General features: G+C 47.8%; 2 protein-coding genes across 2 annotated transcripts in view; one reads left to right on the top strand and one right to left on the bottom strand.

The window, feature by feature from the left end:
• MAPKBP1 (mitogen-activated protein kinase binding protein 1) overlaps window positions 1–19,536 on the bottom strand; it is a 129,032-nt gene extending 109,496 nt beyond the window's left edge. The window contains exon 1 of the mRNA XM_065402294.1: window positions 19,420–19,536. Within this exon, the coding sequence (XP_065258366.1) occupies window positions 19,420–19,536 (117 nt within the window). The remainder of the gene's footprint in view (window positions 1–19,419) is intronic.
• On the top strand, window positions 8,160–8,549 carry LOC135878286 (small ribosomal subunit protein eS26-like). Its single transcript, XM_065403903.1, has one exon. It carries the CDS (start codon window positions 8,168–8,170, stop codon window positions 8,513–8,515), a length of 348 nt encoding a protein of 115 aa, XP_065259975.1. The 5' UTR covers window positions 8,160–8,167; the 3' UTR covers window positions 8,516–8,549.
• Window positions 19,537–22,821: the final 3,285 nt, after the last annotated feature.

Raw genomic sequence — 22,821 nt, 5'->3', positions numbered from 1 at the left:
CACACAAACCACCACCCAAACCTGCTGGAGAGTAGGGAAGGGGAAGGGGAGTAGGGCACATTAATGGGCTTGTTTACACTAACATTTTTTTACCTGGAATTAATTGATAGCTAAGGTAAACCACAAACTTGTATCCTGGGACAAGTGTCTGGGGAGTGTCCAGACTAGACTTCACGAACTTGTTAACCACCACACATTAATTGGCAATCACTTCACAATACACCAGCCCCATGTGCATGTATCCCCCAGCCTGTGCAGCTCAGCATTGTGGCACTGCTCCCAGGTTCCACTGTGGGGGAAAAAAAACGCACATTCAGGCTATATTCAGTGGCGTGTAGGGTATGTGTAACTACGTGCAGCAGTGAAAAGCAGTCTGCGTCCACACTGCGGTGTGTAGCTACCAGTTTTAGTGAAAGGTTCTGGCAGAGGCAACTTGGCAGCAGTGAAAGGTCCAGCCTCCCACCCTGCCAGAACCTCCCCACTGCTGGAGCCTTTCCCTGCATCAGGGAAGGGCTCCAGCAGCTGGGAGCTGGCAGAGCCTTTTGCCCTTGCTGGAGTCTTTTACTGTGGTGGGGAAGGGCTCCAGAAGCTGGGAGCTACCAGAACGTTTGCTCACTGCCTTCCCCTGCCAGAGCCTTTGCCCGCTGCCCGAGTCTTTTCCAGGGCAAGGCTCCAGCAGCTGGACACTACACTGTTAAAAATCACAGTGTAGACGGGGAGGCAGGGCTCGGACGAGTAGAGAGCCTTTCAGGCGTCTCTTTACTCTACTTGCCTCACTGTCTACACTACTATTTATACCCGTGCTAGTGGGGCTACACAGTATGTGCACTAGACACCACTGAAAGAAGCATGCAGCACAGACACACCCTTAAAGTCCCGGATCCTCCCCATTTAGACAACACAGCCCCAGACTGGTCAGGGTACAATGGTCTCCACGACAACAGATTATAATGGCACAAATCCAGGGACTATATGATTCCATTTATATGCCAAGGCAGCAAGGAGGAACGCTTCTGGGACAGCAGGTATTCCAGAGGACTGCTGAACACCAGCTGGGAAACGTCATTTGCAATAACCACTTGCAAAAATATCAACATGTAAAAACAAATTAGTAGGAAGTACTTTCCCCTATAGTCCCATCTGCACAGTAGATGCTATATGGTGGGGGCCACAGTTACAGTAAAGTAGTCCCCCAGTGGGGCTTGGGCTTGCACTGTAGATAGAAATTAAATTTGTGAGCACATTTAGTAGGTATGTAGCATGGGAGCAGTTATCATAGTATTACTAACATTCGAATATGCTGTAGTGTGGATAGGCTGCATGGATCTTTAATGCCTTGTTAGCGACTAGCCCTCACATTCGTCCCAAGTAGTCAGGGAAAATAAAACAATAAATCAGACCACAAGTCACTCCATTGACAGTTGTGTTTACACCTATGCTCCTGGGTACAGCCATTCATTTTGGGTACCTTGGATAGGCCCCGTTCACAACTAAGACATTCTCAAACACTATGCTCTCTACACTACACTACACTTGCAAATAGACCTGTTCACTTGCTGTATTTGTCAGCAACAAGTCTGCTGCATAGGTTGGAAAATTATTTACCTTGTATCCTTGATTTGAAGGGAAATAGCAGCACAAAGTGAGGTTTACCATTCAGATCTAAACTACAGTCAAACTGCTTATAGAAGGGTCGGAGGTATCTGAACAAACTGAAGCCTCTACATGTTTACATGGTCTCTGGAACATTTCACAACACACCCAAGTCAAGATGTTGGCTATAAAGAAGCTCCAGAGAACCATTCCCGGCATAACCAGAGTGCCCTGCCTTTACCCTTCTCCCCTCTCAGCCACAGAGTGCCAGGTATTTGCACTGCTGATTGCACATAAAATACTTCTCAGCAGCTTAACTGCAGAGCCAAGCAGCACAATCTGTGGATTATCAGCTAGGAAGATTATCCTCCCAGTGCTGGAAAGAGATGGATTCCCAGTTCTCAAAAGAAGCTCAGGGTTTCATGAACAACTGTGTCCAGTGGCAAATTGCACACACGTATAAGAATGAAATATTTGCCAAGATATTTTATTAAAAGCATTTTATTCTGTCCTTATCCCCAACAATTCTAAGATGACATGTAGCATCTCTAACAGTGTCCACAGCCCCAGCTATAAGGGGCTTTGAACCATTTTTTGAAAACACAATTTAGACACTGTTTAAACATGGTTCCAACTAACCTGGTTTCCAATGTAGTTGGACAGCAGATATAGGCTCAAAAATGAGTGACCCCAACTGAGGCTCAATCACAATTTTTGACAGCCCATTTGAAAACAGCTGGGCTTCGTCTGTGTTGGCCAACCAATCAATGTTTGAAATTACTTTGTCTGGAGCAAGGTGTAAACCAATTTAGAACTTGGGTATCAAACAAAATACTGAGCATTTGTAGAGCATTTTATCCATAGACCTTGAAAGATATTGCAAGATGTGGTAAAGTACCATCTCTATTTTACAGGTGGGGAAACTGAGGCACAGAGGGGTGCGAGCCAATGGCAGATCTGGGAAAAAACCCAAACTTCCCAATTCCCTGATCAATCAATACCCAATCCATGGTGCTTCCCTTGGTTCAAATCCCATTTTAGACCAGGCCCCTGAAACTCCCTCTATAATGCAACTATAACCAAGTTTGGGGTACTTCTTAAAACTGGTTAGAAATGGTGGTGATGACTGAACTTATGTTTTTCAGGGACATGATTAGGTCCCATTTACAGTAAAACTTTGAAACTATGTAGTAAGCAAACCATAGGACAACCAGATTGTAACTAGGTCCCCTGACTGCGTACAGAAGCAGTTTCTCCTCCCTTGGTGTTCACACCTCAACTGCTAGCAGAGCACCTCACCCTCCCTGATTGAACTAACCTCCTTATCTCCTCACTGACTTATACCTGCCTCTGGAAATTTCCATTACTTTCATCTGATGAAGTGGGCATTCACCCACGAAAGCTTACGCTCCAATACTTCTGTTAGTCTCAAAGGTGCCACAGGACCCTCTGTTGCTGTAGCACAGAAGAGAGCTAAACTAATACAATACTCCCCTATTTAACCCATCCTTGCAAAAAACAAGAATACCAACTCTCCCACCCTTAGGGGGTCCCCCCGCATTTTAAGGAAATAACAGGACAACCATATAAGAAACAGACATGGCCCTATAATTTTGATGGCCGGACTGCATTTAAAAGTTTTGCCAGCAGAGATATTTTGGTTCGGACTGGAAAAAAAATAACCACACCCACAACTGACAAGCTAGACCAACAAAAGCCCTAGACCTGGTCTATGCTACAACATTTAGATGCAGCTAGTGTAGACACCGTTATATTGTCAAAAGAGTCATTTTGCCAGTACAGTTTATTTCATGCCAGGAACTGGTATACACTATATTGGAAAAAGCACTCTTTTGCCAGCACAAGCTCTATCTCTGCTAGGAGGCTTTGCTGGCAGAGTTATACCAGCAACCCCTTTCTAGTGTAGATAAGGTCTAAGATAGCATCTTCCAGCGTCATCCATGTACTCTGTATACTTTGGTACCATCATCACACTCTTATACCACAGCGCATGGCCCATTCCAAAATTACTGCTGAAACACAGGACAAAGCGTGCCCTGCTTTGATACTGAGAACAAGTCATTGCCACCAAATAAGAAGACAAGCCTGACTAACAGTAGGCTTTTCCCTCTGGGGAAAAAAAAAATCCTATTATTTAACATTTCCATGATGACAGTGCCTAAGGGTCTCAGTTAGGTCATGCTAGGCATTGTCGAAACGGACTAACTGTAAGGTTCCTGTCTGAAGGGACTGTCAGTCTAAGGCCCTGACCCTGCAATACCTCATGCACATGATTTACTTTATGCACTGTAAGTAGCTGTATTGGCTTCAATGGGATTACTCACAAGGCACAAAGTCACACATGTGTAAAGCCTTGCAGGATCTGGTCTTAAAAGACCACTGCTAGCCCATGTGCAGAGTCACTGGTGGTAGCAGCACCGGGAGTGCTGAAGCGGGCAAGGCTCTCCCGGCCACTAGGTTGCTAATTAGACCTGCTCCAAATGGATTTGGGGAATGGTGTTAAAAACACTGACTCGTCCACCAATAGGAAATTTTTACTAAAACATCCCTTCTATAAACAAACCTTTAGAGGCCTTGGCCCCTTACGCCATTCATCTTCATCAAGTGTCAACTTCAAAGCCTTCCGGGAACATTTAAATTCTAACACTATTATGCACAGGAAATCTTAAGCACAGCCACTTTCAATGCTGGCTGCCCTCTGCTTCTCGGGCTCTAGAGCAGGGAGGGGTTTTTGGAAGGGTCGGGAGGCATTGTTCTCCACAGCTTCTAATCAAAACCAAATACAAGGAGAGAGGTTAAACCAATGGGTTCCTCCCTTTATTCATCACAGAGCTCCAGAAAATGGTTTGCTCTCAGACTGAACTGATTCTGACAAGTGGTTCTTTTATCAGAAACTCTTACATGTACCTGTTATCAAGACATTAGTTAATGTTGTGACTAGATTTCCATTATAAACCAAAATTTCACCCTTTTACTTCCAGAGGAAAGAGGCTTTCTGGATGAAATTTCTCATGAGTGCTCTCCTGCCAGAAGAGAATTTTGGGGGAGGTTTCAGGATAATCCAACAGGGTGTTAGGAACATAATTATTTTCTAAATAAAAAATTGTTTTCATTCTTGCAAAAGTCATACCCTTTATTACGGCTGGAATGTCATGTGTCAAACTCCATTGAGTTAGAAATTCCATGTTAGTTAGCAACCATGTTGGCCTCATTGACCAATGCCACACTATGTTGGGGAATGTGTGAGATTGACTTTTAGAGCTCCTAGCCTGGAAACACTGCATCAAGAGCAGTCCAGAGCCTCGTCTACAGTACCATTTCCTGTAAAAGCTTCCCTTTCCATGGAGGCCATAGCAAAATTACAAGGCTTACAGTAACAAGATTCCTGGGACTACCTCTGGCCCTCCAGTCTAATTGATATGCTTCTTGATATACCTGATATTGCCGAAGACCTACCTCATTTAGGGCTCCCAAATTGTTAATATCAGTGAATCAGGGTTAGCAAAGGTGGAAATTGAGTTTTTTTAAACATCTGTGACCTCACAAAGAAAGGGAGGTTAGTATCGCTGTGTCTTAGCTCCTGTAAAGTGGAGATAGCAATTCTGTCTGGTCTATTAAGTTCTTTGAGATATGGACATATAGAAAAAGATGGTCCCTACAAGGCTCAGCATAATGGGGCCCTGACCTCTGTTGGGGCCTGTGGTGTGCTACTGTCATGCAAATGATAACATTAATGAAGCTTTAGAGAGCTGTATACGCTCAAAAGCTTGTCTCTCTCACCAACAAAAGTTGGTCCAATAAAAAAAAAAAAAAAAAAAAAAAATTTACCTCATCCACCTTGTCTCACTAATATCCCGGGACCAACATGGCTACTACATCACTGCATGCAATTAATGAATAGGGTTACCATTCGTCCGGATTCTCCCAGACATGTCCGGCTTTTCTGAGTTAAAAATAGCGTCCAGGGGAATTTGTAAATGTCCGGATTTCCCCCCCATGCAGAGCACGCGTGGCTGACAGGGCAGCCAGCCGGATTCTGCTACTCGCACGGGGCTCCGGCAGCCAGAGCCCCTCCTCCGCTTCCCCCTCCTCTCCCCTGCTGCTTGAGATCACTCCCCTCCTCCCCCTCCCGGCATTCGCAGATCGCTGGATGTTCGCAACAGGCCTCCGGCAGTATGGAGCTCCTCCCCCTGCTCCTTCCCCCCCCCCCCCCCCGCTGCCCAGTGCGCCGCTCTGTGGGGCGGGAACCGGGCTGTGCGCTCTGCTGGGGAGCGCAGCAGCGTGTCGGGCTCCACATGGAGCCCGACACGCTGTTCTGAGCGGCACGGTAAGGGGGCCAGGGGGTCGGAGAAGGGGCAGGGGGGTTCTGGAGGGAGCAGTCAAGAGACAGGGAGCAGGGGGAGAGTTGGATGGGTCAGGAGTTCTGGGGGGGGTGCTGTCTGGGGGTGGGGGTGTGGATAAGGTTTTGGGCAGTCAGGGTACAGGTAGGGTCTCAGGAGGGGGCAGTTAGGAGCAGGGGTCCCAGGAGGGGTAGTCAGGGGACAAGGAGCGGGGGGGGGGGGTTGGAAGTTCTGGGGGGGGGCTGTCAGGGGGCAAGGGTGGGGAGAGGGATCGGAGCAGTCAGGGGACATGGAGCAGAGGGGTTTAGATGGGTCGGGAGTTCTGGGGGGGGCTGTCAGGGGGTGGGGAGTGGTTGGATGGGGCGTGGGAGTCCCGGGGTGGGGGGAGGGTCTCAGGGGGTGGGGGGAGGGTTGGGGGTTCTGTCTGGGGGTGGGGGGAGGGTCTCAGGAGGGGGCAGTCAGGGGACAAGGAGCAGGGGGGAGGGTTGGGGGTTCTGAGGGGGGCGGGAAGTGGGAGGGAGTGGAAGGGGCAGGGGCGGAGCTCCTCCCATCCTCTTTTTTGATTGTTGAAATATGGTAACCCTATTAATGAAGCTTTGTCTAAACTAGCATGGGGGGGGGGGGGGAAAGAGATATCTCACTGGTGCACAGCACAGCTCCATCAGTTGTACCAATGGCAGGTATGTAGACAAGCCTTCAGCATTTTTACTATTATGCTGTCTAGAGGTGATCAAGGTTAAATGGCCTTGTGGTAATGAAATTCCCAAGCCCTGTCTCCAAACGCTCCCACTGCCGTTCTCACAAATGCCAGCGTAACAGTGGGAGATTTGCTGAGCCAGGATGTGTGTCAGCCTCACTGGAGTTCTAATCATTCAAAGTGCAGAGAACAGGCTATGTCTGGGGAAAAGAACTCCATGAGCGGAGGGAAGTTCTGGTGACTGGTGCTTTGCAGGAACCCTGGAGGACTTCATAAGCCACACAGGAGGCAGATGAATCAAACACAATGAAAGCTTGAAGCGCATGACAGTGGGGTTTGATTAGTATTACAATAGTACTGAAATCAGAGTGCCATTCTGCTAAGCACCGTAAAACACATGGTGACAGCCAATCCCTGCTTTGAAGACCAAGAACACTGGTTACATTTCAACAGCTGGAGAATCAACATCATGAGGGATAGTGCACTCAGCTCAACTCCAACCCCTTGTTCCCAGAAGCAGTATGGCCCAAAACTAGTGTAGTCTCATTCCAGTCAAGTGCAGACACTGCTCCATGATACAACATGGTTGGGTCTACACTATGACCAACAGCCGTGCATGACAAAGGGTGTCAAACATGACCGAGCCCATCTCTCCTTCAGTTGGCCTTGAATGTAGCTATCTCGCTTTTTGACCAGGTCTCTAGCAAAACTGAAGGAGCTGAACTCTTTGGAACCTGTCCATGCCCCAGTGAGACAACAACAGAGGGAGGCAGGGGCTGTATTTTACAACCCAGGCTCATTTTCATAGCACAGAGACAACATTTAAGACCTGGCTGGCTCCAGACAGTTACTGTGGTGAGCACCAAGACTCAGCCCAACAGCCAACACAGCATCTGGGTCATGGGGACAAAGCAGAACCTGTCTCACAAGCAAGGTTATATTTCCTAAGTTCCAAACTCTCTCCAAATGCCATTTGACAAACATAAAGGAGATATACAATCAAACACAATACATGGTTTAAGTGCTGTAAGAGATCATCCAGGCAAGAAGTGTGTGAGCACCCAGGGCATGGAGCAACCATTAAAATCCACACAGCAGATGACCTTATTTGTGTATGTTAGGCTCTCTGCACCTCACTAGTTAACAAGCCATCCCTCCCTTCCCCTAGCAAGAGGCTCTAATGGGTCTTACTGACCTTCCTCCCAGGGTAAATACGGGACATTCTAGGAAAAGCCCAACATGGAGAGCATGTCCCCAGACTGGTACAGAAGGGTAACCGTACCCTAGCAACACCATCACTGTCCTACAGGAAGGACTACATAGCTACTTTCCAAGAGCCAAAGGACAACATCTTTTCCGTATCCAGGCAGAATTCATTTGAAAGTGCTGAGATCCTACAACTCCACTTGAAGTCAATGGGAGTTGCAGATGCTCAGCATCTCTAGAATCAGGCTCTTATTCGAACTGTAACAAATGCACAAGTTTGTTCTACTGCCTTGTATCCGTCTGTTCCAAGATGACCAAGAAAAGGCGGAACAACAGGCGTGCAAAGAAGGGCTGTGGGCACGTCCAGCCCATCCACTGCACCAACTGTGCCCACTGCGTCCCCAAGGACAAGGCCATCAAGAAGTTAGTCATCCGGAACATCATGGAGGCCGCCACGGTCCGGGACATCTCCGAAGCCAGTGTCTTCGATTCGTACATGCTGCCCAAGCTGTATGTGAAGCTGCATTACTGCATCAGCTGCACCATCCACAGCAAGGTAGTGAGGAACCGTTCCCAGGAGGCCCGGAAGGACCGTACCCCTCCGCCCAGGTTCAGGCCTGCGGTCACTGCCCTGAGACCTCCCCCCAAGCCCATGTAAGGAGATGGTGCTGGAAATGTGCATCTTGAGACATTACATCTGGAGGGAGGAAAAAAATTCTTCCTTTCTCCAGGAACAGGAAGTGATTGGTGCTGGAGTTCCCTAGCAAAGAAACATTGCTATTGATTAACCTTGTCCTCCCCCTTTAAGTACAAACTGTGTTTGGCTTTCTCCCTCTGTACCCCAGCTGATAATTTCAAGGTGGTGTATAACAGGTAGCACGGAGAGGGAAAGGAGGAGAGGAGAAATGTGCAGGTAAAAATGTTAACACAATGAACAGTCTGTCAATTACAAGCAACACATATTTATGGGTTATATCTAAAGGAGGCAGCGTGGGCCAGTAGATGAAGACCCAGCCTGGGAGCCAGGAAAGCTGGGTGCTATTCCCATTTCTTCTGTTAACTCGCTCAGTAGCCACGGGAAGTCACCAAAGCTCAGTTTCTTCATCTGTGAAGAGGGGGCAACGACGCCTACTCACCTTTCTACCGTGCGTGGAGAGCTACAGATGTGCCATTACGAGATTTATCAAAAACAGACAAACATACAATTTCCTTACGCCTCTCTCCTGTGGGCCCAGGCTTCAGAAACAACTGACTATGTTTTGTGGTTCTTCCTTTCTAGGTACAGACATCACCATGACATGCACATGCAAAAATTTATTTTGGAACAAGCAACACTCTTGAGAAGGCACATATGTCCTTTATATTATTTGGACGCAGCCAACAAGCATGAGCTCCCAAACTTGGGCTCACCCACATCCTCCCTGACCAGCCTTGATCATGACATAAGCTTGACCCTCACCTTCCTGAAGCAAAGACTAGGGGTGGGGGGAAGCTGGTTTCCAAGCCCCCACTTCATTCCAGGCCTCCTTATTCCATCCATACAACATTCCAGAATCATCTGCACAGCCAATGGCAGGGAAGAGGAGCTGATGATGATGACAGAATGCAATGCAAAGAGCTCCTTCAGGAACTGAAAGCATAACCTCAGGGCATGTCTATACCATGGGCACTACAGTGGCACAGATGCAGCTATGTCACTGTAGCGCTGTAGTGTAGATGCTTCTTACATTGATGGAAGGGGGTTTTCTGTCACTGTAAGTAACCCAGCTCATCAAGCAGCAGTAGCTAGGTCAACAGAGGAATTCTTCTGTCGAGGTAGCTGCATTTATACTATGGGTTAACATAATTTGTTGGGAAATAGTCAAGATGGTTTTTGTAAAGGGAAATCATGCCTCACCAATCTACTAGAATTCTTTGAGGGGGTCAATAAGCATGCGGACAAAGGAGATCCAGTGGATATAGTGTATTTAGATTTTCAGAAAGCCTTTGACAAGTGGGGGGGAATAGCTCAGTGGTTTGAGCATTGGCCTGCTAAACCCAGGGTTGTGAGTTCAATCCTTGAGGGGGCCACTTAGGGAATCTGGGGCAAAATCAGTACTTGGTCCTGCTAGTGAAGGCAGGGGGCTGGATTCAATGACCTTTCGGGGTCCCTTCCAGTTCTAGGAGATAGGATATCTCCATATATCAGTACTTGGTCCCTCACCAAAAGCTCTTAAGCAAAATAAGCTGTCATGGGATAAGATAGAAGTTCCTCTCATGGATTGGTAACTGGTTAAAAGATAGGAAACAAAGGGTAGGAATAAATGGTCCATTTTCAGAATGGAGAGAGGTAAAAAGTGGTGTCCCCCAGGGATCTGTCCTGGGCCCAGTCCTATTTAACATATTCATAAACAATCTGGAAAAAAGGGGTAAACAGTGAGGTGGCAAAATTTGCACAAAACTACTCAAATTAGTTAAGTCCCAGGCAGACTGCGAAGAGCTACAAAAGGATCTCACAAAACTGGGTGACTGGGCAACAAAGTGGCAGATTAAATTTAATGTTGATAAATGCAAAGTAATGCACATTGAAAAACATAATCCTAACTATACATATACAATGATGGGGTCTAAATTAGCTGTTACCCCTCAAGAAAGAGATCTTGGAGTCATTGTGGATAGTTCTCTGAAATCATCCACTCAATGTGCAGCGGCAGTCAAAAAAGCAAACAGAATGTTGGGAATCATCAGGAAAGGGATAGATAATAAGACAGAAAATATCATATTGCCTCTATATAAATCCATGGTACACCCACACCTTGAATACTGTGTGCAGATGTGGTCGCCCCATCTCAAAAGATACATTGGAATTGGAAAATGTTCAGAAAAGGGCAACAAAAATTATTAGGGGTCTAGAACAGCTTCCATATGAGGACAGATTAATAAGACTGGGACTTTTCAGTTTGGAAAAGAGGCGACTAAGGGGGGGAAATATGAGAGGTCTATAAAACCATGAGTGGTATAGAGAAAGTAAATAAGGAAGTTTTATTTACTCCTTCTCATAATACAAGAACAAGGGACCACCAAATGAAATTAACACAGTCAGGTTTAAAACAAACACAAGAAAGTATTTTTTTCACGCAACACACTGTCAACCTCTGGAACTCCTTGCCAGAGGGTGTTGTGAAGGCCAATACTATAACGGGGTTCAAAAGGGAGCTAGATAGATTCATGAAAGATAGGTCCATCAATGGTTATTAGCCAGGATGGGCAGGAATGGTGTCCCTAGCCTCTGTTTGCCAGAAGCTGGGATTGGGTGACAGGGCATGGATCACTTGATGATAACCTGTCTGCTCATTCCCTTTGGGGCACCTGCCATTGGCCACTGTCAGAGGACAGGATACTGGGCTTGATGTACCTTTGGTCTGACCCAGTATGGCCGTTCTTATGTTAGATTGGCTTAACTATGGCACTCAGGGGTGTGAGTTTTTCACAGCCCTGAGCAACGTCGCTAGATCGATCTAAATTTTACGTGCAGACCCAGGCTCAGTGTCGCTCCGGATGCCTGCCAGGAACAAGAGTTCAGGATTGTCTCAAACAAGCTCTCTTCTGTTGCAAGACACAATGCCACCCACAGAGCCACTAGAGACCAACCCCAACATCCAACTTGCTTTCTAAAATACCGTGAATAGGGAAGTCAGCGTGGGCTGCTGCAGGATCAAGGCTTTGTCTCAGGATTTAAGAGGAGTCCTGTCCCCAAATAAACCCCCACCGGCACTTAGCTGGACTTCAATCATTGAAAGAAGCATTACATTTCTAAGCATTTAACTTTCCAAGGTCTGGCCTACATGTAATTTTTGTACCAATTTACAAATATTAGTTTAGAAATAGCTCTAATTCAAAAGATTCAACTCCCCCCTTTCCCAGGGTGGACACAGCTATACCAGTATAAACGTGCTTATCCTGGTATAGCTTATTCCCGTCCATTTAAGCACCTTTATACACTGGTTTAACTGCAGCCACACTAAGGATTTCACCAATTTAACTATATTGGTTTCTAAACAGATACACATACACTGGTATAAGAACTGTGTAGACAGGGCCAGCTCCAGGCACCAGCTGACCAAGCACATGCTTGGGGCGGCACCTTGTAAGGGGTGGCCAATCTTGGGGTGGCGGGGCGGCGCTCGGGTTTTTTTTTTGGGGGGGGGTTGGCGGCGCTCGTGTGGGGGTTGTTTTTGGTTTGGTGGGGCGGTGCTGGGGTTTTTGTTTTGTTTTTGGTTCGGCGGGGCGGCGTTGGGGGGTTGGTTTTGGTTCGGCGGGGCAGCGCTTGGGAGGGGCTGTTACGGCAGGGCCGGGTTTTTTTTTCTTTTTTTCTTTTTTGCTTAGGGCAGCAAAAGAGTTAGAGCCGGCCCTGTGTGTAGACCAGCCCTAAGATACCACAGTGATCAGTGCATTATAGTACAGAGACAGAACGTACTGCTGTTCTAACAGCCCTAGAGACCTATACAGAATCCTCTGTTCAACTAATAGGTTCCCTCACTGCCCTGCCAATGCTTCTCTCAGGGATCATCAGTGGAGACAGGTGGGAGTTCAACCCCCAGGCCCATTCAATGCTCAGCCTCTCTGCTGAAATTTCTAACAAGGGTGCCAACTGCAGGCGAGGTTTTGTGGACAGCCAGCCATTAGAAACTGGGCTAAGACCAACGCACTCATTTCAGATAACTTACTAGCCAGCCAGCAGTAAAGACTTGCAGTCACTACACTCAGTGACCTGGAGATGAAATGCTACATATCCTAGGTCTGGGCTTGTTGATCTCAAAGAAGGAACTCAATGAAGGGATCTAAAATGGATGCAGGGGAGGAGAAATGGGAAAGAAGGCCTAAAAGTAGAGTTAGTAAAAAAATTTAAAATGTTAAATTCATGATTTTGACAAATGAGGGTAGGTGTTGTGTTTTTGCTGCTGTTCTGGTTTTGTTTACAAACAGTTTTGCCAAAAACAAACAAACGGGGGGAGGGGGGAAACTACATCCCATTTTTCAACCAGCTCTGCCTGAAATAGTTTTCTGTTGTTTTACAGTTGCTCTTTATTTTTCTAATCTTACAAATATCAGGACTATCAAGTCGGTCTTTCCTGTTTCTGTGGGAAGTGGGAAGTCTCCTTGGAGGACCAGAGTACAACCACTTCCTCTTTACAGAAAAGACAAGGGAGCTACAGATTTAACAAATAAGTCTTTTCTCCTACTTGTTTGCCAGGCACTCGAGTTTTAAAAGTTATCAAGCTATTTGTGTTTTATTAACATTCTGACTAAAATAACCTCTCTTCCTACGGCTCGGATTTTGCTTGCCTTGGTAATTGTGATGTCATAATCCCAATAGTTCACTAGCTGTCCATAAAAAGAATAGGAGTACTTGTGGCACCTTAGAGACTAACAAATTTATTTGAGCATAAGCTTTCATGGGCTACAGCCCACTTCATCAGATGCATAGAATGGAACATATAGTAAGGAGATATATATACACACACACACACATACAGAGAACATGAAAAGGTGGGAGTTGCCCTACCAACTCTATGAGCAATTATCAGCAGGAAAAAATTGTCTGGCTATGTGGACTCTCTCCTCAGGCCCAGCACTACCAGCTATTTTCGAGACACCACTGACTTCCTGAGGAAACTACAATCCATCGGTGATCTTCCAGAAAACACCATCCTGGCCACTATGGATGTAGAAGCCCTCTACACCAACATTCCACACAAAGATGGACTACAAGCGATCAGGAACAGTATCCCCAATAATGTCACAGCAAACCTGGTGGCTGAACTTTGTGACTTTGTCCTCACCCACAACTATTTCACATTTGGGGACAATGTATACCTTCAAGTCAGCGGCACTGCTATGGGTACCCACATGGCCCCACAGTATGCCAACATTTTTATGGCTGACTTAGAACAACGCTTCCTTAGCTGTCGTCCCTTAACGCCCCCACTCTACTTGCATTACATTGATGACATCTTCATCATCTGGACCCATGGAGAAGAAGCCCTTGAGGAATTCCACCGTGATTTCAACAATTTCCATACCACCATCAACCTCAGCCTAGATCAATCCACACAAGCGGTCCATTTCCTGGACACTACTGTGCTAATAAGCGATGGTCACATAAATACCACCCTATACCAGAAACCTACTGACCGCTATACTTACCTACATGCCTCCAGCTTCCATCCAGGACACACCACATGATCCATTGTCTACAGCCAATCTCTAAGATACAACCGCATTTGCTCCAATCCCTCAGACAGAGACAAGCACCTACAAGATCTCTATCAAGCATTCTTAAAACTACAATACCCACCTGCTGAAGTGAAAAAACATATTGACAGAGCCAGAAGAGTACCCAGAAGTCACCTACTACAGGACAGGTCCAACAAAAAAAACAAACAAAAAAAACAGAACGCCACTAGCCGTCACCTACAGCCCCCAACTAAAACCTCTCCAGCGCATCATCAAAGATCTACAACGTATCCTGAAAGATGATCCCTCACTCTCACAGATCTTGGGAGACAGACCTGTCCTCGCTTACAGACAGCCCCCCAACCTGAAGCAAATACTCACCAGCAACCACACACCACAGAACAAAAACACTAACCCAGGAACCTATCCTTGCAACAAAGCCTGATGCCAACTCTATCCACATATCTATTCAAGCGACATCATCATAGGACCTAATCACATCAGCCACGCCATCAGGGACTCGTTCACCTGCACATCTACCAATGTGATATATGCCATCATGTGCCAACAATGCCCCTCTGCCATGTACATTGGCCAAACCGGACAGTCTCTACGCAAAAGAATAAATGGACACAAATCTGATATCAGGAATCATAACATTCAAAAATCAGTAGGAGAACACTTCAACCTCTCTGGTCACTCAGTAACAGACTTAAAGGTGGCAATCTTGCAACAGAAAAGCTTCAAAAACAGACTCCATCGAGAAACTGCTGAACTTGATTTAATATGCAAACTAGATACCATCAATTTAGGCTTGAAGAGAGACTGGGAATGGCTGAGCCATTACACACATTGAATCTATTTCCCCATGTTAAGTATCCTCACACCTTCTTGTCAAACTGTCTGAAATGGGCCATCTTGATTATCACTACAAAAGTTTTTCTTCTCCTGCTGATAATACCGCATCTTAATTAATTAGCCTCTTAGAGTTGGTAGGGCAACTCCCACCTTTTCATGTTCTCTGTATATATCTCCCTACTATATGTTCCATTCTATGCATCCGATTAAGTCAGCTGTAGTCCACGAAAGCTTATGCTCAAATAAATTTGTTAGTTTCTAAGGTGCCCAGGGCCAGCTCCAGCATTTCTGCCGCCCCAAGCAAAAAAAAAAAAAAAAAAAGAAGCCGCGATCGGCAATTGGAAAAAAAAAAAAAGACGCGATCGGCGGCGGCAGTTCAGCGGCAGGTCCTTCGCTCCTAGAGGGAGTGAGGGACCTGCCGCCCCCGAATTGCCGCAGGTGCCGCCCCTCTCCCTTGGCCGCCCCAAGCACCTGCTTGTTAAGCTGGTGCCTGGAGCTAGCCCTGAAGGTGCCACAAGTACTCCTGTTCTTTTTGAGGATACAGACTAACACGGCTGCTGCTCTGATAGCTGTCCATAGAATTTTCCACAAAAACCAGCATAGACAACCATATAATGTAAGAAGAGTGCACATAACCTTTCACAACCCCCCCCCCCCCCCACACACACACACACCCCTTTCAGGCATTCATAAAGCAACAAAACAAGGTCACAAATCCAGTTTTTCCTCCTTTTGCAGTTCCCATTGAGCTCTGCAGGTTGTTCACACCCCTCCTGCAAATGTTTATTTGTATTTGCGCCCACTCCTCCTCTGAGAGCAATACAGGTTTCAGCAGAGCAGTCCTCTCACAGCCTGCCTGCTTTCAGCACAGGATTATAGGTCTGTACCACAGACCGGAGCCAGCTGGCACAAAGCTTCTCCTTCTCCTCCCCTGACCTATTCAAACCCCTTGCACAGGCATCTCTAATCACCTTCCCAAGCCCTGGAGACAAAGAAGGTCCCACACCAGCCTGGGAGGCCTCACCCACAGCCCTAGCTATCCTTAGCAGATGGCATGGCCTCCCCTCATTGGGCAGACCACTGCACTCACATATCAAGGCGGCCGTTTGCTGCAGGTTTTTACCAATTCTAAAGCAAGCTGCTGGAGATGACATGGGCTTTAAGGACTCAGCAGAGATGTGGAGCTGAAGGGAGCACACTTTTCCCCTACACCTAGTATGGTGGTCCCACAGCCCTTCGGGGATATTGGTTGATAGCTCCTTCATGGGACTATGAGCACGGGCATGTACCTGGCAAGTTCATGAACTCCCCTGACACCTGTCCCTTTTGTGGTGAGAGGGAGACCCTGGCGCACATCTACATAGAGTGCGTCAGGTTGCAGCCCCTCTTCCGGCTCCTCCAGAACCTCATAAGAGGTTCTGGCTGCACTTTCCCCTGCACTTCCTGTTCTATGCACACCCCATCCCTGGCCCCCCAAAGTCACGGGACCTCCTCGCCGTTCATCACTCCAGGTGAAGGAAGATGGATAGGGGGGTGCTCTGTGACTGTGGGGTCTATTTCCATTCCCTTGTCAATTCATGTATCCAGGCAGAGTTCCTCTGGGCAGCATCCACTGAGTCCCTGGATGCCTTTGAGGAGCAGTGGGTGCTGTCAGGGGTTCCCTGCTGTGTCCCCCTCTGGATCCCTCATTATTAAAGCTTTGACCTCACTCTTTTGTTGTCCCCAGAAATCACTAGTAGCCTGGGCTCAGTGGTTCTGCCTTCTTACCTGAGAAGGGCAGGCCTCCACCCACCCGCCCCGCTACTACTAATAGTACACCTAGCGTGCAAGTTGTGGTCTCTCCTTTCAGGTATGGGTCCAGAACATCAGTCCTGCTCCCTCCTACATAAGCATACAGCATTCACCAGAAAGAGATGGCCAATCACTGACATAAAGCCCGTATGCCACCATACTCTGGTGCTACTTACGGCTTTGCAACAAAGCACATGATCACATGGCATGTAACCCTTTGAATGCTGACGTTTTCCAGACTGCCCAACATACAAGTGCAGAGAGTTAACTATCTCCTGGGAGCAACCTCGCCTGTTATCTGGGGGCACTCACTGGATAGTGAACAAACCAGGGACCCATTCAGGAGTTACATGTTTAACACCATCATTCAATGCCAGTTGCGCCTTCCAGTAGAAGGAGAGTGCCTCAGACAGCGTTATGGTGGTAGAAGCTGCTTGTTACCTCAGGAAGGCATAAGAACATGCATGTGGCAAGAGAAGGCATCTCCAGTGATACATACAGGAAAGCATTTCCTACTGGACCTCTGACAAGGGACCACATCCTGTTTGCCTGTGTACCAGCAGTCCCGCTGAAGTCAGGCAAGGAGATTAATCTGACTTTGAACTCAATTATACCAGAGGGCAGGCACACCTATGCCATTTTCCCAGAGTACTAATACGTAGCATTTCAGGACAATAAATTGCTTCCACCCACGTTCTCACCAGAACGAGGATGGATCGAGGAGATGCCACAAGAAGCAGCCCCTACTGCCTCACACAGTTGTTTCTCTGCATCTCACTGACCTACTGCATTGATGCACTGTTAATAAGATACGAAAACCTAATTTAATGGTGTGGGATGAACCTGTCATTCCCTGCGGGGATCAGACAACTCGCAGTGCAAGTGCATTGGCAGACGTACCTCACAATACTCAATTCAGAAAGATACAATGAAGCTCTTCTGAAAGGGCTGAACTGGTACAAGGGCGTGGCCAGGGGTTTACCTAGCAGCTGCTTCCAGCTCTGAAAAGGAGCAGGCAGTGCTCAGCTGAGCCTGGATACCTTTTCCATTTACTGAAACTGAATCCCAATGTGGTACAGCACATGTGTCCTTTTTTATGGTTTGAAAAAATTAGCAGTGGACACAGACCAACCAAGAACTCCTCATCAGCAGATAAAAAGTGTGGCTCATCGGCAGGCATCAGAGTCCAGTCGGGCTGTTCTGACTGCAGCACATACACCTTATACACAAACAGAGAGGACTCTCCCCCAAACAGTTTGGAGGAAGTAGAGTACTGTTTATCCTATAGGGACGGGGCGGGGGTGGGGGGAGAGATCAGAATTGGGCTTATTGGTATTCAGCAGCTACCCAGAGAAAGCCCATCCCTGATCCACACTGCATGTTCCAGTCTATGCATCCCATGAAGTGGTGCCACAAGTACTCCTGTTCTTTTTACTTTTAAGAGCAGGATTTCACACTGGGGAAAACTTGACAGAGAGAAAACATTTAAACTAATTTACTTCACCTGCAGTTGTATGTGCATTCTTCACTTCTGTGGCTACATTTTTGAAGCTGTTGCTTTTAAACAAACACAACACTTTTCATCCAATGAATTTCACATTTATTAGTGATGCCTCACAATAACGAGGAATAAGTGGCCTTATTTCATAGATGGGGAAGCTGAGGTATGTGAAGCTTAAGTGATTTTCCCAAGGTCATTCAGTGAGTCAGTGGCAGAGTCAGGAATAGACGTCAGTCCCCTGACTCACAGTCCCCTGCTCTAGCCACTGGGCAATACCTCCCAGCCTGGTTTCTCCTTCTGTTTGACCATGCAATTAAGTTATCATCCTCTTTTTATGACATCAGTCAATTCCAGAGGAATGCTTGTTTCTGTCATGAATTCAGCCTCCTGACTTTACTGACACCAAGAGGAGGATGGGCCATGAGGAAAAACTCCTTTCCCCCCCATTCCCCCAACTTGATAAGAGCTAAAACATCCCTGAAAACTATTCTTGCCACTTTTGTTAATTATGAAAACCACACAAAGTAGGAGAGTTAGTTCAAGGGCTCTCACGCTTCTCTAGCGCGTGGACCACATCTTAGTAGAGAATAATTCCACGGACACCTCTTCTCTGATCTGTCATCTTACAAACTGTCCCCTCCCATTCACAATCACATAAAGCCCTATGGCACTATAGCAATTCCATCAGGGCTTTGGAGCTGTGCTCCGGCTCCGCTCCAGCTCCAGGCAAAAACCTGCAGCTCCACTGCTCCAGAGCTGCTCCGCGCTCCAGCTCCGGGCTCCGCACCAAAGCCCTGGTATTTTTAGTATTTATGAAGCAAGGAGGAGCCAGCCTAATGGGACCAGGCAGCTCTCGGTGAATGACCAGCAAAAGCCCATTGACCAGAGTGTAGGAACTACTGGACCCGTTTAATATTCTCCCCAAAGTAAACATTCTTAACATGACTTATTCTGAAGCTGCTACATCAGTTACCTCCAAGCTGTGCAAATACAGTGCTTCTGTAGGAAGGGCTTGGACTTTAGTGAGGTTCAGAGACACAGTTAAGGTCCTGTTTAATACAAAACAAAGCTATGCTCCAGTTCTACTGGGGGATACTGTCATTGTAGGCCAGGTGTCCCAATATGGCTGTATTTTTAGCACAGACAGGGCCTTTGGAAACAAGGTTAAATGTGATGCCAACACCTCGCTCACTCACCTTACTGCTGATGTCCTCTCGCTTGCTTCTAGGCTTGCTCCTCCTCAGTTTAATGGATGGGGAGCGAAGCAGGTTTTTTATCCTGCTTGTTATCGTAGATCCTTCAACCGACATCATACCTGGGTGAAGGGAGAGTATCACCCCACTCAAAACCAAACTTCAGTAAATCAGCCCAGCTTTGTGGCCAGCACACCCACGAGCTCAGGGCCAACTCACGCTCCTTCACATGTCTCTCACTGACTCTGTTTTCTGGGGACTTCCCACTCTGCTTCACCAGAACTCATGAGCTTCTGGGCCAAGGTGCTCGAGTACGTTTTTAGATTTCTCCTTTGCAGACACTAGAGCATCAGACCAGCTGTAATCTAAAAAACAAAGATTCATGGGTCAAAAAACCATTCCCAATAGATTGTACTTTTGTATTTCTAGGGAATGCAGAGTGAAAAACAGATACCATCTAAGTCTTTGTGGGATATGGATGGACGGTGTATCATTCATTCGTGGTGGCAAAGAAGTTTTTTAAAAGTTGCAAATGACAATTTTGTATTTATTAGTAATTTACAAATCTAAAGAGAGACACAATTTTGATGTGCTTGATGAGAGAATTTTCAGGATTTAAGTTTTAAACACAGATACTTTGATCCTGCAGTTGGAACCAGGCAAGCAGCCCTTTGGAACCCACATGGAGCCCATTACAGTCAGCAGGAGTTCATCCACATACATCCAATTGCAGAATCAGTGCCACAGACTAGTGCAGAGGCCAGGGACCATTGTGGCTTACAGGATGCAGAGCACATTGTTGATATTTAAATAAACAATAACAAATACAAAATATAAGTCACACTAAGGTACAGGGAGTAAATAAGAGACAGGCTGCTGGTGTTTTTAAAGCTCCCATAAATTTACCTCTGCTTTTTAATATACTGTACATTATCTAAATATAAAGTCATACAATATTACACACACACACACCTCTATTTATAAAGGAGATCAGCAAGGAATCGTGACCGCTGGCAAGGATTAGAGATCTCGGGCCAAACCTTCTACACCTTTGCCCAAGCCACCGAGCTGGAGGAGAGAATCAAGTCAGGTTTCTAACTGAAGTAGTTTGCACTAAAATATCCTCCTCGCTTTCATACAAGATGGGGGGAAGGAGGGGAAAGAATGCTAGAGTCAGCAAGATCGCGAGCCCTTTCAGAGCATTGCCCACTCATTTTGCAGAAATGAGATACGGGGGACGGGTAATTTGGTTCGTTTTAATTAAAATCAGAACGTTTCCACCGCAAAAATATAACGAACTTTTCAAGCAGGCGCTTGCACGAGCCGATTTCCATTACCTTGGTGCAGCAGGAGCGGTGTCTGCTGGAGGGGGCGGGGGGCAGCAGGGACGTGCGATTAAAAAGGATTTATCCAAGGCTCTGTCCATCCAGCTAACCTTCCCTGAAAGAAAAACCAGTTCCGAAGTCAGCGTCCTCCTCCTCCTCCTCCTGGTGTCACGGCTTTGCAGGCATCGGCACTGGTACACGGGGAGAGGAGGAGCGAGACCCAAACTGCAGCAAGAATCCGGAGTTCGTCACCACTTCGGAGAGGTTTTTAAAAATGCGGGAGGAGAGATGCGGGGAGGGGATGGGGGAGACGGATCTGCGGCTCCGCTGGTGAATTTCCCCGCAGCCTATAACGGGGCTGAAACTGACCAGAGCCAGTGCCCCCAGCTCCGTATTCTTCCCCCTCGGATCCGCTTGCCTTCCCCGGCTGGCTACAGTGTATCGCCTGCGCGCTCAGCTGTTTCCGCTCTCGGAGTTCCAGGCTGGCTCCCGCTCGCATCCCCCCGCGGCAGCCCCAGCCTGTGCGGAATCCGTCTGTGCCTGCAGCAGCCTCTCAGCGCTCACACACACAGCCCCAGCCTGGCGGCTCTGGGCTATGGTGGCTCAGGCAGATCAAAACGCGAAACTGACAGACCAAAAAAAAAGGTGGGTGGGTTTGAAATTGCAGAGAGGGAGGGCTGGGAAACCCCGCAAAAGCAAACCCTGGTGCAGAGATTGGCGGGCTGCAGAGCTGGGGGAGGGAGCAGCGGGCTGGGATTGACAGAGGAGGAATTAGCGAGCGTTTGTTAGATCTCCAAGGGAGAAGCAATCTGTACTTCACCCTGGGGGTGCCTGATGACGCCTTTGCAGGCCAGTGAACCCGGTCTGTTCTGTTCTCTATAGGGTCTTATACCAGGCTCACCCCCACGGTACCTGAGCACCTGCCAGTAGGGCACTATGCATTGCATCTGTCAGGGGTGGCTGTTCACCTCCAGTTTCCCAGACCCTGGCCTCTGCAGCGGCAGCAGCCAGCCTCTTCCCTGCCTCCCATTCAGCTGGGCAGGATTGAGCCCGCCAGGGAGCTTGGGTTGTTATCTGAGAGAAGGGATTCCACCCAGGTGCGTCTCATGCTGCCCCAGCCACAGCCAAGAGGCTCAATATTAGACCAGTCAGTGCTTCATTTGTAATGAAAGAGGTGCTGGGGCTCAAGCTATTTTTGTATTTTCATAACTGACCTGACAAGCCTCGAGGTGCTGGGGCTATGATCTGCCAAGCCTAGAGATGCCAGGGCTCAGCCTGGCACAAAATAAGGGCTGGAGCCAGATGGTAGTTGGTGCCTGTAAAGCAGGCAGAAGGGGCGGAGCCAGGGGCTAGCCTCCCCAAAGGGGGGCTCCACCCAGGGCCGGCGCAACCCATTAGGTGACCTAGGCAGTCGCCTAGGGCGCTACAGTTTGGGGGGCGGCGACCGCGGCAGTATTTCGGCGGCGGGACCTTCCGCCACCTCTGTGGGGGGCGGCATTTTGGGGCGGGACCTTCCGCCGCCTAGGGTGGCAGAAAAGCTGGCGGCGCTCCTGGCTCCACCCACCGCCCATGCTGTACAGGTACGCAAGGGAGCATGGCCAAAGTTCCAGTCCCTGCTGGTGCCACTAGGGGCGCTAATCACCTCAAAGTGGATGGGGAGGCAGGAGAGCCATAGGCCCTCCCACCAGCACCGGCCAGCAAGAGTGGCAATGAAAGGGGTGTATCTAGGGCAGTGATACTCAGACTGAGGCTCAGTAGCCACAAGTGGCTCTTTAATGTGTCTCCTGCAGCTCTTTGCAGCATGTGATACCTAAGGGGTAGCAGTGGATTCACTGCTCCTGTGAGCTCAGAAGAGCTTGTGCAACTCACACTCCCACTTCAGGGTTGTGGCTAAAAGCCACAACAGAGGCCTAAGGGAGGGGATGGGAACCTACATTACCTGTGATTAAAGCAGGGGTAAAAGTGGCAAAATTCTACTATTGCCCCGCTTACCATGGCTCTCCCCCTCCCCCTGCCATACCACCATCCTATCTCTTGGGAGCTGCTCCTCCACACCCTTCTCCCTCCCCATCTCCTTTGA

Source organism: Emys orbicularis, chromosome 4, assembly GCF_028017835.1.
Source record: "Emys orbicularis isolate rEmyOrb1 chromosome 4, rEmyOrb1.hap1, whole genome shotgun sequence".
Classification (NCBI taxonomy): Eukaryota; Metazoa; Chordata; order Testudines; family Emydidae; genus Emys; species Emys orbicularis.
The sequence above is the reverse complement of the archived record's forward strand: the minus strand, read 5'-3'. Positions and strand labels throughout refer to the sequence as shown.